The sequence below is a fragment of the Trachemys scripta genome, chromosome 1, assembly GCF_013100865.1.
Source record: "Trachemys scripta elegans isolate TJP31775 chromosome 1, CAS_Tse_1.0, whole genome shotgun sequence".
Lineage (NCBI taxonomy): Eukaryota > Metazoa > Chordata > Testudines > Emydidae > Trachemys > Trachemys scripta.
In genome coordinates this window covers 50014675-50031769 of record NC_048298.1, presented here as the reverse complement: position 1 = coordinate 50031769, position 17095 = coordinate 50014675, and the positions used below count along the sequence as shown (strand labels likewise).

The 17095-nt window shown below is 40.8% G+C and overlaps 1 protein-coding gene across 9 annotated transcripts in view; it reads right to left on the bottom strand.

Moving 5' to 3' along the window:
• IMMP2L (inner mitochondrial membrane peptidase subunit 2) overlaps nt 1-17095 on the bottom strand; it is an 854519-nt gene that overhangs the window by 142538 nt on the left and 694886 nt on the right. For all 9 annotated transcript variants that reach the window (XM_034769292.1, XM_034769342.1, XM_034769352.1 and 6 more), the window contains one exon: nt 402-504. In XM_034769292.1, the coding sequence (XP_034625183.1) occupies nt 402-504 (103 nt within the window). The remainder of the gene's footprint in view (nt 1-401; nt 505-17095) is intronic.

Genomic DNA, 17095 nt, shown 5'->3' with positions numbered 1-17095 from the left:
CAGCCCACTGATTCTGTTGAAGCACTGGCTCCAAAGTAGGAGAGAACCGCTGTGAAGGAGGCACTCGAAGTTGCATCAGCTGGCAACAGATCCTAAGGGACCATCTGTCAGCTGCCCCCATCCCTCAAAACTTCCTCCCCCCCAAAAATTCTTCCCTCTGCTTCTTCCATGGGAGTTAAAGACAATCTCTGTGAGTTGTGCCACTTAGGTAGTGCAAAGAGAATGGAGCAAGATCTGTCCCTCCATCTTGATTAGAAGAAACATTTCAAGGTGCATGGATTCTCTCTAAAATCATGACTGCTAATACAGGAAATGAATACTCGCTGTATTATCTGAGTAACCCATCAGATACGATATGCTCTCCAATGCAAACAAAGTGATACATAGTGAATGTGACTTACCGGGCCAAAAGCATTACTGTCAAAGCTGTGTCCGTGGTGATCACCTTCCACCCATATATGGCCATGCGGAACTTTCACATACTTGTTTTTGTACCCTATGGTTCTAAAAGACAGATGCAAAACAATTAGCAGTGTAAAAATATGCTATATATATATAGACACACAGAGTCAAAAAATTAAATAAATATAAAACATTTTTGTTAAGAAAATCCTGTTATTTATTACCTTGGGGCCTGATCCTGCAAACAGCTAAAAGCATGCAGAATTTTACCACTTGTGAGTAGTACCACTGACTACAGTATGCCAACTACATGAGAAGAATTAAACACATGTGCTAGTGTTTCCAGTATTATTAAACATGTTTTCTTTTTGCAAATACTCTAACACTGCAAGAAACAAAAGACATGTACAGTAATGTATGACTTGGCATGTAATTGACTTTTTTCCATAATCATTAGTATGAACTCTTTGAAGCATCACATTTTCACTCCAGTAAAATTCAGGTGATCATATGTTGTACTTAAATATGAAGATATTTTAAGGCAAATTTCCTATGTGCAGTGCAATGTTTGCACCACCTCATTTAGCAAAAATAGCCAGACAGCTCTGCGCTGGCCGCAGATTTAGCATTTAGACTCCTGCAGTCATATGACCTTGGGTTATGATCTCAAATTTCATAAGCTAAACAGGATTGAGTTGGGCAGTCCTTTAGGGGAAGCCCAAATGCTGCAGGAAGTGATTCATGTGGTTCAAGAGGGGTCACTCTTTCCTGAAATCAGTACTGAACCAGTGCCCCAGAATGAGACTAGGAAGTACCATGTTACTAGATGGTTACTCTTTTGTTACTACCATGTTACTCTTTTGGATGAGAACATAAACCCAAGATCCTGAATACAAAAAATTGTTACATTTTATTCATGGAATTTAACACCAATTTTCAACATCTTTCACAATTCCAACCTGCCCAGTACCACACATAGGGTTGCCAACTTTCTAATTGCACAAAACCAAACACCCTAGCCCTGCCCCTTCCCTAAGGCCCTGCCCCCACCCACTACATTCCCCCTCCCTCGCTAGCTCGCTCTCCCCCACCCTCACTCACTTTCACTGGGCTGGGATAGGGGGATGGGGATGAGGGGATGCAGGAGGGAGCAGCCATTCAGCATCAAGTGTAAGGGAGGGGTCCGTCCTGTCTCCTTTTTTGTTTATGCTAGTCATCGACTATGGATTAAAACAATACAACAGTGATAAATATTGCCTAAAATGGAACAATTCCAGGCTATTTGATCTAGACTTTGCTGACGACATCGCTCTTATCAATGAAGATGCAAACAGACTACAAAAATGTACAAACCAAGAAAAAGAAGTAATGGAGAAGATACATTTGAGATACAATGCAAAGAATGTAAAGTCATGTTAATGGGGACTATAAGGACAGAATCAAAATTGAAGAAGAGAAACTGGAGAAGGTAGACAATTTTATGTATCTTGGAAGTACCATAAGCCAAGTTAGTACTAGTTCTGAGGAAATAAGAAGAAGAATCTGGAAGGCAAACGCTGCATTTGGAAGACTCAAAACCATCTGGCAACTCAAAAACATCTCCCTCAAGACAAAACTGAACGTGTACAAAGCAATTGTTACCGCCAACATATAGCAGTGAGACATAGCAACTTACCAAGAAACATACACAAAAGCTGGATGCATTTCATCACAAATATCTGAGAAGAATATTGGGAATAACATATAGAGATAGGAAGACAAATGAAGAAGTCAGAAAAATTACTGGACAAGGCACCTTCTCACAAATAATCTATAAAAGAAGACATCAGTGGCTGGGACATGTGCTGAGAATGGAAAAAGAACATTTACCAAATATTGCCCTAGAATGGAAACGAGAAAATGCAACGAGAAAGAGAGGAAGACTGCGAATAACATGGAAATGAAAAGTTCAGAACTACATCAAGCACCTCAACATGAAATTGGAAGATTTGGAGAGAAGGGCAGTTGACAGGCAAGGATGGCAAATGTGGGGTAGCCCAATGTTCAACAAAGCATGGGATGGACTAAGGTCTAAGGTAAGGGAGCCTCAGGCTAGGAGGTGGGGCTGAGGGATTTGGAGTGTGGGTAGAGGCAGGGGGTTGGGGTACAGGAGGGGGTACAGGCTCTGGGCTGGGGATGTGGGCCCTGGGGTGGAGCTGGGGATGAGGAGTTCAGAGAGTGTGGGAGGGGGCTCTGGGTTTGGGGGGGCTCAGGGCTGGGGCAGGGGGTTGGGGCATGAGCTTACTCTGGGTGGCTCCCGGTCAGTGGCGCAGCAGGGCTAAGGGAGACTCCCTGCCTGTCCTTGCTCCGTGCTGCGCCCTGGAAGCACCGAGCAGGTCTGGCTCCTAGGTGTGGGGGGCAGGAGGCTCCGCGTGCTGCTCTTGCCTGCAGGCCCCGCCCCCCAGCTCCCATTGGCCGTGGTTCCCGGCCATAAGCATTTAGGACAAAAATCACAAAGGCACAAAATGAATTACATGTAGTAAGGGACATAAAAAGCAACAACAAAAGCAACATTAGGAGCAAGAGAAAGACAAAGGAAAGTGTAGACCCTCTACTTAGCAGGAAAGGAGAACTAATAGCAGATGACGTCAAGAAGGCTGATGTGTTTAATGCCTATATTGTCTCAGTCTTCACTAAAACAGTGAAATTGTGGCAATAGATTAAACACAATTAATGTTAACAACAATGAAGAAGGAACAAAAGCCAAAATAGGGAAAGACTATTAAAGAGTAGTTAGATAAGTTAAATATATTCAAGTTGGCAGCACCTGATGAAGTTCACCCTTCAGTACTTAAGGACCTAGCTGAAGCAATCTCTGTTAGCAATTATCTTCAAGAACTAATGGAGGATAGGTGAGGTCCCAGAGGACTGGAGAAGGGCAATCTTTAAAAAGGGGAACAAAAAGGATCCAGGCAATTATAGACCAATCAACCTAACTTCAGCAACTGGAAAGATACCAGAACAAGTTATTAAACAATCAATTTGTAAGCATCTAGAGAATAATAGGGTAATCAAGAATAGCCAACATGGATTTGTCAAGAAATAAATCATGCCAAACCAACTTAATTTCTTTATTTGACACAGTTACTGGCCTAGTAGATAATGGAAAGCTGTAGACATGAGATACATTGATTTTAGTAAGGCTTTGACACAGTCCCACATGATTTGGGCCATTACCAAAAACACTGCCTTTTTTTTTTTTTTGACAGCTGCAGTGAGCTGCTTTTGCAGTGTTCATTTGCTCTTGTTCATATTATAAGTTCACTGGATATTTATAGAAAAATGGGGTATTGTCCAAACCAGCTTGACCACTTGGTATGGAATTGGGTAATGCACTGTTTCAATTGTTTACAGCAATGAGTTCCACAGATCCATTTGTGAACTAAAGTCCCAATGACAGCATGTAATTGTCCCCCCTAGTGTTGTGAACATTTTTAGCAAACACCTCATATATATTACCCCTAATGGCTCCCATTTACAACAGGCCATTAATTTTGCTTCTTTATGGCCACTGAGGAGGGACACATCCAAATATATTTTTGGACAATTACTTAACTGAATTATTGCTTAATTTACATTAATTATTATTATTATTACTGTTTAGTGGTTTTTATTGAGTTCCTCCCTATCTCATTATTCCCATAGGGCTTATGGGGGCCACCTTAGTAGCTGTCCCATTTTAAGGTACCACGGTAACTATTACACAGGTGCTAACCCCATAGTTGAGCATTTTGTATTCCCATACACACCTTCCCCCAGGTTAGCCTTCTGAAGCCATTCCCCACCCACATCATGAGGTTCCCTGTCCACTGAATTAGCCACAGGTTTACCTTTGCTGCCCTTTTCCATCCTGTTGCGATTGAAGACAGTTGCTATGCCAATACTTATTGATTTGCTGCTGAAGTTTTATATTTTGGCTTATTAATTACCCAACTGTCCCCCAGGTTTTATATACCAAACCCTGTGTTTCTACCACTCACAGATCCTTTCCAACAACGATTCCATGTATGTCCCGTTACGCACCAATTAAATAGTTGCTTTAGCCCTTTTATGCATGCACTGCAGTTGGGGTGTACCATTCTTTGGGGTGTACCATCCATGTAATGGACTGGAAAGACACATTAAAACGTGCTGGTTGCACCCGCTCCCACAATGGCTCCCACATATTTGCCCGTCAGGAAGTATTTTGGCTCCAGGCTGCGACCAGCTTAAATCAAACAAGCCTATATGCTAACATTTACCTGTTCTGTTTATTCCCTCTGGGACACCCGGTATTGCCCACTGTCAGAAGACAGGATACTGGGTTAGATGGATCTTTGGTCTGACCGTTCTTATGTTCTTAGGTAGGAGTACTGCTGAAAGGGATCTGGGTCTTATAGAAGATCACAAATTGAATATGAGTAAACATGATGCAGTTGCAAAAAAGGGTCATATCGTTCTGGGGTATATTAATAGGAGAGTCAGGTGAAAGGCATGGGAGATAGTTGTCCCACACTACTTGGCACTGGTGAGATCTGAGCTGGAGTAGTGTGTCCAGTTTTGGGCATCGCACTTTGCTAAAGAAAAACTGCAGAGTCTAGAGAAGAGCAATGAAAATGATAAAAAGTTTAGTAAACCTGACTGATGAGGAAAGATTTAAAAAACTGAGCATGTTTAGTATTGAGAAAAGAAAATGGATTTTTTTGGGGGGAGGGAGAACTTTCTAACTATAGTACAACCCAGTTTATGTGAGCCTCTATTATCTGACTCTCCATATTAAACAAACTGGGCAGTGGGGCTCGGGCTGTCAGCCCCAGATAGCCTGAGCCCCATCCAGGCCTGAAAGCTGGAGATAGAAAGCTCTTTCCCCAGTCTCCTGATTATCTGAATTTTCCATGATCTGATCTGGCCCTGGTCCCAAGTAGATTAGATAAACGGGGTTCCACTGTATAAGGGCAGTTCACCACAGGAATAGGCTTTGAGGGGAGGTTGTGGAATCCCGGTCACTGGAGGTTTTTAAATACATGATGGACAAACACCTGTCAGGGATGGTCTAGGTAGCTTTAAATGGCCTCAGCCCTGGAAGCTGGACTAGATGATCTCTCACGGTCTCTTCCAACCCTATATCTCTATGTTCTATGAAATTATCTGCACTCCTCAGGCTTCTGGCAAGTTATCCTGTGTGCAAAAGTTGGGCACAAATGACCTGTCATTTTTCAGGTTTACATGTAGCTGGTATAAAACTAACCTAAAATTTTCAGACCCTATCAGACATGTATGCTATACATTTCAATATAACATTAATGCTATTAAAGGTGTAATAGAGCATGATGGTACAGACTATATTCATGCTTACTTCTGGTCTTAGGTCAATACTTTTATTTTGGGGAGAAAGGTTGTTTTTTCTAGTCAATACACTGGATCTGGTTAAGGCTAAGGAGATCTGAAGATTATTCCTGGCTTTTGCACAGACTTTCCTTTGCAACCTTGGACAAGTAACTTAATCTCTTTTGTGACCTCAGTTTCCCATAGGTAAAATGGAGGCAATCATACATCTCTATTTTACAAGGCTGTTATGATCACAATTACTGTTTGTGATGTTCTGAGATACTACAGCGTTCTGGAAAAAGGTCTATAAATATATAAATTCAAGGTTCTTTCATGCTCAGATTCTGTCACTTGACCAAAAAAGTGAATTGGGCAATTAACTTCAATTTGCATTTCAATAACTATTGATTAATCAAGCCACATTGTATTTTTCATCTAATTTTAATCCACATTTCCAGCTACCTACAATGTGACAAGAGATACATTGAAAATGGCTACATAACTGTAGGCAGGATTTAGATTGCTTAGAAGCAAGTAGGAAGTAACGATAAGCATTAATTATTTATTTTACAAATTGCAAACCCAAAACAATCCCACTTTAAAATAGTTTTGTGGGCAGCTAAAAAAAGTGATTCCAGGAGAACTATTTTTAGTAGAACAGGGCCAGTGCTTCCACTAGGCGACCCGAGGCGGTCGCCTAGGGCGGCAGGATTTGGGGGGGTGGCATTTTGCCGCCCTCGACAGAAATTCGGCGGCGGGGTGGTCCTTCCGCTCCAGGTCTTCGGCGGAAATTCGGCGGTGCGTCCTTCACTCGCTCCGGGACCCACTGATGAAGTGCCCCAAAGACGCGGAGCGGAAGGACCCCTGTCGCCAAATGCTCAGAGGAGGAGCGCTGCTGCATAGAGCGGCAAAAACCCTGGCGCCGGTCCTGCAGTGGAAGCTCCTTCTGCAGTTCTTCTAATGTTGACAGGATAAGAACCTAGTTCTTTGAAAATGGACTTAGACATACATAATCAGAGACTGGCCTGATTAAAGATTAGTTTCCAAAATTCAGTTAATGAATCATATAATTTAACAGATCCAAAAAATATCTTGAGCTGGTAAATATATATACACCTTTTAAGCCCCAAATTCTGCAATATGTATACACTGTGGCATTTTGCAATTCTACCCATGATTTATTCTGCTTTATAAATGTGACACAGCTAAACTTCCTCAAAGCTATAAGGTTGTACTTATCAAAACGTATTTGAGACAACAAGAGAGATGTTTTCATGCTATTAAGAATTCTCTTAGGAAATAAGTTAAATGCCTTGAGCAGCTCCCCTGCTCTGTTTCAATAATACATTTATAAAATACTACACAAGAACATGTTTTAATGCATAATTTCAAAATATAAGCCCAGAGAAGTTGTCCACTTGTCAAAATTATTTAACATCTATTTTCTATTCCACAGACTTAGGAGATCACTTAAGTCCTACTTAAATTCTGTTTTGAAGTAGACTAAAGTATTCTATAGATTTTGTGCTGGCCCTCTGCACATGGGTGATTTTTACCTGGAGAGCTTAGGGACTTGATAAAGCCTGTAGTAATATTTTAACTCTACTCTCTTGTCTGTATGCAGTGCAATATGGTCATTAATTATATAATCACGTATTATGATTGCCACACACTCTGCTTCATTCAATATGTAGGCCAGTGAGTATGTAGTGAATGGGGTACCAGAAGTAATGAACAAGGCAAAGATACTACTATTCTTGATGTCATTGTAGCCCAAATTCTGGGCCAGATCATACTAACTCCTATATGAATTTTTTTCCTAATAAAATGTGATCGTTCATACATTCATAGAAAGAACACAAAAGAGCATGAAGCAACAAACCAAACTATTCAATATTTTCCCAGCTCCAGTCAGAGCAACATCCTCTACTCAAGGACATCTTTTCAGTGCAGCTCACTTTTACAGAAGTGCTCCTCTTTATTTCCTTCCTATTCTTCCTCCTATATTTCCCCAAATTATCTTCATGAGAGAGAGGGAGTGCCACCAGAATGGAAGGAAAACTTCACGAAAAAAGTGGGCGGGGGGGGGAAGAGGGGGGGAGATGGCAAATGGCACTCAGAGACTTGATTTGTAGTTCATAGATTCCAGGTCAGAAGGGGCCATTGTGGATACTCTCTCAGTTAAAAATTTACGCTATATAGAATCATAGAATATCAGGGTTGGAAGGGACTTCAGGATGTCATCTAGTCCAACCCCCTGCTCAAAGCAGGACCAATTCCCAACTAAATCATCCCAGCCAGGGCTTTGTCAAGCCTGACCTTAAAAAACTCTAAGGAAGGAGATTCCACCATATTTCCAGTCTCAATTTGTCTAGCTTCAACTTCCAGCTATTGGATCATAGTATACTTTTTTCTGCTACTTTGAAGAGCCCATTATTAAATATTTGTTCCCCATGTAGTTACTTACAGACTATAATCAAGTCAGCCCTTAACCTCTTTGTTAAACTTAACAGATTGAGCTCCTTCAGTCTATTGTTATAAGGCATGTTTTATAATCCTTTAATCATCCTCATGGCTCTTCTCTTTCTGAATTATTGGCACCAGAACTGGACACAGCATTTCAGCAGTGGTCATACCAGTGCCAAATACAAAGGTAAAATAATCTCTCTAGTCCTCAAGATTCCCATTTATGCATCCAAGGATCACATTAGACCTTTTGGCTCCTGTATCACACTGGAAGCTCACGTTCAGCTGATTATCCACCACAACCCCCAAATCTTTTTCAAATTCACTGCTTTCCAGCATAGAGTCTTCCATCCTTAAGTATAACCTACATTCTCTGTTCCTAAGATTATACATTTTGCCATATTAAAACACATTGTTTGCTTATGCCCAGTTTACCAAGTGATTCAGATCTCTCTGAATGAGTGACCTGCCCTCTTCATTATTTACCACTCCCCCAATTTGGGTGTCATCTGCAAACTTTATGTTTTTTATGATTTTATGTTAAATAGCATCCTCGCTCTTCCCCCCTCCCCTCGCCCAGCCTCCTGCACGACGCAAAACAGCTGATTGCGGTGGACAGGAAGCGCAGGGAGGGAGGGGGAGGTGCTGATGGGGGACAGCCAGTGGGTGCTTAGCACCCACCATATTTTTCCCATGAGTGATCCAGCCCCAGAGCCCCCACGGAGTTGGCGCCTATGGCAGCTGTTAAAGATTATAGTAGTTATAATTGGTCTTTCTTTTTACTTCTAACAATATTCAGTGCATAAGTATTTCTGCTCCTAAAATAAGCCAGAAAAAAAATCTTTGCTACTGTATGCAAGAGGATTATGGATATTGTAGTCATTAAAAGGAAATAATCTGCAAAATTCTCACATTGAGAAGCAAAAAACAAAAAAATAAATGAGGATAATGATGTCATGGTTCTTAGGGTACCCAGGACTGAGGTCCCTGCCTCCAGCATGAGGGATTCTTGCCTGTGCCTGGCTGGGTGTCAACTCCCTAACATCACCAGCCTTTCAGCCACTTAAGCACTCTCCTCTGGACTATTCCAGCCCTATCTTTGCCTGGAAGGTTAACAATAGGTGTACCCCAGTCTTAAATCATTCCTCCGTGATATCCAGTTCCTGACATTGGCTACTCACAGAACTCCCAAATCCTCTGCCCCCAAAGGAGCAGTGTACCTCAGTTTACTAGTTTTACCTTAAACCACCACTCCTGTATAACACACAGAACTTGTGAGAACTTATCATAAAACAAAAAGTTGGTTTAAGAAATAATACAGACTTAACTAGAAACAAGAGTGCGGTGGAAGCAAATGTTTACAATACTAAATAAAATAATAAAATGTGAACCTGAGTCTACACTTAATAGTTACTTTCCTATCTAATAAGGTAGGTTACCTCCAACCCTGCTGTCAAAGTTTCAGTCTGCTGCCAAGCTAGCTGACTTCACAGGAAACAGGATCCAATTTTTCATGGATCACCTCGCTCCTGAAGATGCTGCCTTAGTGAAAGGATTCAAAAGGACTTCTCCCTCCCCAGTGTTTACTGAAACAGTCTTCTGTTTCTATTCATAGACAGGGCAAACCTCGGTCTTGTTGTAATGTTCCTTTTTTAACCTCCCAAGTGGTTTTGACTGTTTGCAAAACCAAAATTTGGAATAAAGTTTATTTGTACCTTTCATTATGTGCATTAATAGAAAGTTATAACAGTAAATTCATGCTAGTGTAAACTGTATCATCTATTACTTAATGCTGTTTTTAATTTTCAATATAATTTCATTGTTGAATTACTGTACAACAAATCAATAAATCATTCCTGCAAGCAAGCTGGGCTACAGAGTTCAGAAACCCACATTTAGTTAATGACAGCTGTCAGTTTTTAATTACTTTTGTGAAGAAGAATTTCAGATTTCTTAAGATGAGCAAAAATGAATTGTAGGCATATTTTCCCCTCTCTCCCCTGCATCACCACCACCATCTCCTTAGGTCTAGCACATTTCCCACAATTAAAATTAGTCAATTCATTGTTGACTGTGCTGCTTTCTCATATGAACTTCATGGAAATTAAATACCCCTTCGATATTAAGTAACAGTGAGGAGACCACTTGTATTAGATTGTTGATGAGGCTCTCTCTCCAAGTACATCAAAACACCATTCATCATTTCACTAGCTAAGCATTTTGGGCAGATATAGTGAAAGAAAACAATTCCCCATTTGTCTTTTCATATAATCACGCTAGGCAGAGTCACTAACTTACAACAGCATTTCCAAGCAGAAAAAGAGGGTGCAGAGTCAAGCACATTTTTCCAGCAAACTTCTGCAGGAAAGTGCAATACAGTTTCTATATTCAATGCCATACAAATAAAAAGTGGATAATTATGATAGTAACTGACTCTAAAAAATGGAAGACTGTATAGCAATAGCTCTGTCTCTCAAAAAAAAAAAAAAAACCCAGAACCCTCATGTAATGGGGGGGGAAACGTGATCGCAATTGCGATCGGCGGCACTCCGGCGGCAGCTCCAGCTTTCTTCTTTGGCGGGAATTAGGCGGCAGGTGCTTCCCTCCGAGACGGACCCGCTGCCGAATTGCCACTGAACAGTCCTTCCCCTTGGCCGCCCCAAGCACTTGGTTGCTGGGCTGGTGCCTGGAACCAGCCCTGCCGGGGCCTGGGGCAAATTGCCCCACTTGGCCCCTCCTCCTCCCCCGGGCGGCCCTGAACAGGCTACATCAAAAGCACTAGCAAAATCAATACAAATTAAAATTTCTTACAGACAGCGACTTGTGTATACTGCTCTATATACTAGACACTGAAATGGAAGTACAATATTTATATTCCAATGGATTTAGTTTATAATTATATGGTAAAAATAAGAAAGTAAGCCATTTTTCAGTAATAGTGTGCTGTGACACTTTTGTATTTTTATGTCTAATTTTGTAAGCAAGTATTTTAAGAGAGGTGAAAATTGGGAGTGTGCAAGACAAACCAGACTTCTGAAAGGGGCACAGTAATTTGGAAAGGTTGAGAGCCACTGCAGTCGATAATGAACAGATGCAACCCCCTCTATAACAAAGGCAATCAAGAATGTATTTTCAGGGCAAATCCTCCTGTGGTCAGGTAAGGGAAGTACTTGGGTGGCGTGGAGCTGCTATGGTCAGTCATACACCTTCTTCCCTACATTAGGTGCAGAGCATAGCTACAGAAAAGCAAGCATAGCCAGAGTGCCCCAGCAATCTCTGGTCACTGTAACAGCTTCTTGGGGCCACAGGCTGCTGGTGCAAATCAAACCAGCCTCACTGTATTCTCCAATCAATAACTTCCCCCATTGTTTCCCCAAGAACCCTTGACATTCTCTGTGATAGTTCCTTTTTCTTTGCCATTGTTTCATTTCCTGCTGATTCACCCCTGAGGCCTTGTCTACACTACAAAGTTTTGTTGGCAAAAGCTGTCTTTTGCCAACAAAACAGGGGAGGCATACATACTACACAGCTACTTTTGGCAGCAAAACTCTGCTGTTTTGCTGACAAAATAAAACCACTTCAACGAGCGGCATAAAGCTTTTTGCGGCAAAGTTAAAGCAACAACACAACAGTGTAGACACTTTGTCGACACAACTGGCTTCCACCAGTATCCCACAATGCCTGCAATGACCACTCTGCTCACCTTTTGATCTCTGCTGTCTTGCAGGCATGCACCCCTCCCCTTTCAAAGCTCAGGGACCTGTCTGGTGTCTGACAGCTTAGCCTACTGCTCCCTTTGGGGAACAAAGAGCAAATCATTAACGTGGAATGCTCCTGTTCTGCCTGCACTAGGAACACTGAGGGTGGGGACAGGATACTGCTGTGCTACCTTGATGTTCCTCAGCAGTGGGAGCTCACAGAGCTGCTCAGGATGCTGCTCCTGGCAGCTAAGGAGGCTGTGGGAGAACTCGGAGGGAATCACAGACCACAGGCAGGCAGGTAGAGCGGACTGCTTCAGGAGAGACTGCTGTGCTGAGCAGAGCCAGGGGCTGATGTGCAGGAGGGGGGTCCCCCTGTCCTCCTCCTGCTGCCTCAGAATAGGTCAGTCAGCCTGCTGTCTCCCCTGCCCCAGATACACCACCCTCCTCTCCCTCCCGTCACACACTTCAGTTGAAAAAGCAGCTGACAATCTACTAGGGTGGCCCTGGAACGATGAGGTTGAGAAACCTGCATCATGTGACGCTGTACCTGCCCCTGAGGCATTGCAAACCCTTCCTAAAGCACCCTGCAGCCAGTTTCACAGTGGGATAGCTGCCACAGTGCACTGCTCTCTGTGTCGGTGCAAGAGCTGTTAGTGTGGATGCACTCTGCTGACACAAGGAGCTAGTGTGGACATGCAATAGTGGTTTTAATTAAAGCACTTTAATTAAAACAGCATAACTTTTGACAACAAAACTTTGTAGTGTAGACAAGGCCTGACAGCCTCCTTTGATTTAACTCTATGCAGCCATACAGACAAACTAAATAGTTATATACATTATAATAGATATTTCCATCTCTCTAGATAGTGGGTTTTGGGGCAGCTGGAGTTGGGGGGTAAAAAAAAAAAAAAGAAGAGGGAGTGAAATGTTTGGAAGATCATATATAGCAGTCTGGATGTTTTTATTATTATAATACAGTCTACTGAGAATAAAGTTGGATAGTAAAGAGAAATTTTAAATAACTTCACGTTTATGCTAACTTAATTAAGCACTTGAGAATTGAGCACAAGAGAAAACATGCAATCTCTAAGGATGAGGTGGGCTTGAAAGATCAAACATCTGGCTTTGGGCTCTAGAGTGTTGTTGCCAGTGCCCTTAAAGCATTACATAAACTATTCCTGAGTCAATACTATGCACCTATTCCACCGACAGAATGCAACTGAGACTTTGGGGTTTCCATTCCCAAGGCTGCAAAAGCCCCTCCTCTAAGCTCTTGTAACCGAGATCTAGCAAATCTCCGCAAATTCAGTCAGGGTTTTAGTCACCATCAATTAAAAAAAAATAAAATTAGTTCACAGGAATTGAGCAAGGTACTGTATTAAATCTGCCACACTCTATAGCCTAATGGTTAGAGCACTGGTTTGGGATGTAAGAAACCTATGCTCACATCCCTGGTCCACCTGAATCAGAGTGATCTTGGATGAAAAAAACTGTGCTCTGAATCAGGCAGGGCAAGGGCTTGAACCTGGATGTCCCATATCCCAGGCCAGTCCCACATGCACATACCTCCCTTTCCAAACAGAAAAGCTCAGGTTTTGGTCCAAAAAATGGACATTCTACCATTGGAATGTTTTTGTTTCATAGTGGAATGAAATAAACCAAAGTCTGAACCTTCAAAAGTTGCTGCGAGTTTGGAATGGTTATCTCTGGTCAGCTCTATAAATAATCAAGAATAGCTCTGAGTAAAGGAAATGCAGTTGTCTGGACCATGATTTCGCCTTCCACAGCTGATGAATCAACCCACCAGCTTACAATGCTAAAAACTGTAAGCTACGCAAAATCTCATCTTAGAAACAGTGGGTGAAATCCTGGCAGCACAGAAATCAAAGCCAAGGGGTGTTTTGTCCTTATGGTGCCAGGATTTAATACGAAATTTATACGAAAGCATAACATACATAAGCTGTTCATTGTTAAATGGTTAGAAAAGAATTGAAGGACATAAGCACATATAAACACAAAATGAAAACAGGCCTATTCAATCATGTCACATTCGTTTCTGAGTGTTGTAGCTGTGTATGGTGGTGACTAAAGCACTGCTCTGTCATTTTTAGACATTTGTCTTAACATCCTGAAGATACTAAAATGAAAATGAGTTTAGGTGATCTCATCTGCTTCCTCGTAAATAGTTACTTATGTCACTGAACCACCAGACAGTTACTCCAGAACAAACAGAATAAATTTATTATTTTCCTGAAGACAAGTTAGCTGGAAAAAATATTCAACTTAAAGCTGAATTAGAAGTCAAACAGAGCAATAGATTGTAACATGCATTATGTTTTATTGTTTATTATGTCAATTTTACTAATAATACCCAGTCTCTACATTTAAAAGTCCATAGTCTCATGGACTACAACTAATATGTTTTGGTTTAATTCCAGTTATATTGTATTGTTGTCATTAAGATGAAAGCATTGCCTCTAGAGTAAGTGGAAATACAGGATTTCCAGCCAACTCCCAACCATATTTAAAATTTTATTGTTCCCATTCTCCATAAAAAACATTTTGCCAACAAAATGATTTCTGAGAAGTTTTTTTCTTCCAAAAATAATATTTTTTCCTTCTAAAATATCAAGTGGACTAATGCACTCCAGAATGTTAAACACCTTTCTACGAAAGCTCTTTTGCATATGCTATTGATCTAATGCGTTAAGATTACATGAGACTATTTGCCACTTTTATTAATAATGGCAAAATGATGTAAAACGCGAAGAATGTCAGGTATCCTGCCTAAAGAGATTACACATAGCTCAGATTCACAGTTGCTCATTGTTCCTGTATTCACTTCTTTATATTATAACAGAGAAGGAGATCGCAAAGAAAAAAAAGTCAGAAGGACCAAGGGGAGGATAATATGGTCTACAATTAAGGACAATGATAGAAAAAATGATCACTGCTATGGGGAGGGACCAGAATTGATCTGGGCTTCCTCATGACCTCAGTGTCTCCAACAAATTATGCTGTCCACCTATCCTGTCTACCGACAGTGGACAATGCCAGGTGCCCCAGAGGGAGTGAACCTAACAGGTAATGATCAAGTGATCTCTCTCCTGCCATCCATCTCCACCTTCTGACAAACAGAGAACTGGATAAATTCATGGAGGTTGGTTAATGGCCATTCCTAATAGCCATTAACCAACCTCCATGAATTTATCCAGTTCTCTTTTAAACGCTGTTATAGTCCTAGCCTTCACAACCACCTCAGGTAAGGAGTTCCACAAGTTGACTGTGCGCTGTGTGAAGAAGAGCTTCCTTTTATTTGTTTTAAACCTGCTGCCTATTAATTTCATTTGGTGACCCCTAGTTCTTGTATTATGGGAATAATAAATAACTTTTCCTTATCTACTTTCTCTACATCATTCATAATTTTATATATCTCTATCATATCCCCCCTTAGTCTCCTCTTTTCCAAGCTGAAAAGTCCTAGCCTCTTTAATCTCTCCTCATATGGAACCCTTTCCAAACCCCTAATCATTTTAGTTGCCCTTCTCTGAACCTTTTCTAGTGCCAGTATAAAAATATTTGGAGATATACCTATCTTATAGAACTTGAAGGGACCCTGAAAGGTCATTGAGTCCAGCCCCCTGCCTTCACTAGCAGGACCAAGTACTGATTCCCCCCCCCCAGTGGTCCCCTAAGGATTGAACTCACAACCCTATGTTTAGCAGACCAATGCTCAAACCACTGAGCTATGCCTCCCCCCACTATACACTATTGAGCAAAATTCAGACAAACATTTTAACATTTCACAAAAACATTCAATTGAGGGGGTGGGGGCAATAAGCCTTTGCTGTCTCTCTCTGTGCAAATCCCATCAAATGACTAAAATAAGGTATTCCTCATGTTAAAAGAATAATTCCTATTCTGCTAATATGAAGCGAGAGGGATCTCCTGCAGAAACAGCTATCCACTTATAGATAAAATTAGGTAAACTTCGTATCCTCAACCTTTCTCCCATGCTTACAATGAAGCTCTATAGCTGCCCTTATAAAATAGTAAAAAGTTTCAACGATCCCTCCTATTACAGTTGACTGTTAATGGATTATTTAACCTTTCCTAGAATCAATTGGACCAATGTATTTTTGGCCTACACAGTTGCAAGTCCATTGACTTACTGGAATTTCTTCATCTTATGCCAATATAATATTGGCCCAACATGATATTTTTCCATAAAAACCTTGTCACCATTTGATTGCTCTTTTGTCTCTCTCTACACAATTTCAGATTTTCCAGCATCTTTTGTCTTCTGGTCTTATAAGCCTTGTGTCAAGACTCAAACTCTGAATAGTCTATTATGTATAAGACAATATTTTGGTGCTTTTGGACAGAATGCAGTTCCAATAAAGTCAAAGGAAAGACTAACATTTAAGTGTTTGTTGAACAATTTCACTTTTCATGTAAAAGCATACCTAAAATTACACCATACCATTTGTTTCTGAAATCTGAAGAAATGTATTTTGTGTTTCAACTCATTTTTATAGGGCAATCTCAGTGGCTAACAAATTGTTTTATTGCCAACATTGTATTAATACTAAAAGGAATTCAGTGCTATTGGATTTACATTACAAAACATTTTTTTTTTGGTAACTGAAAGAGTGGATTTGGCGGGGTTGGGAGATCTAGTGTTTTACTAGAGATCCATTATCATCACCTACTATTTTTCATGCACAACTGCACATGTATAGTGTAATTATATTACTCAGTATTCAAAATTATCAATTATGTTTAACTTTTTTCTGATTTTATTTTTTATTCTAATAAGGATATAAAATCTTTGCTCTGTCTCATGCTTCTTTCTACATTCAAAGATCAGTGACTATCTTCAGATCACTCTTAGACTGCTACTAATCAGTCATGTGAACATTTGTTGGTAATGCCCATAAATGTACCTTTTGTCCAAAGATTCCAACTTTAATATCTTCAAGGCTTTAATATCTATCAGTTCAGGCTTTCTTCTGGTAGCTCTATGTTCATTTTGCCAGTATTTTTAGGAATAATTTTCTCTACTCTAAATTATCTTTTCTTCTATCCTAAGATCTCAGTCTCTCTGACATCTCCTTGTAGATGTCTAGCCATCGGATCAAGCTCAACAATGCTCTGAATCTTCCTCCTAATCTCACCCC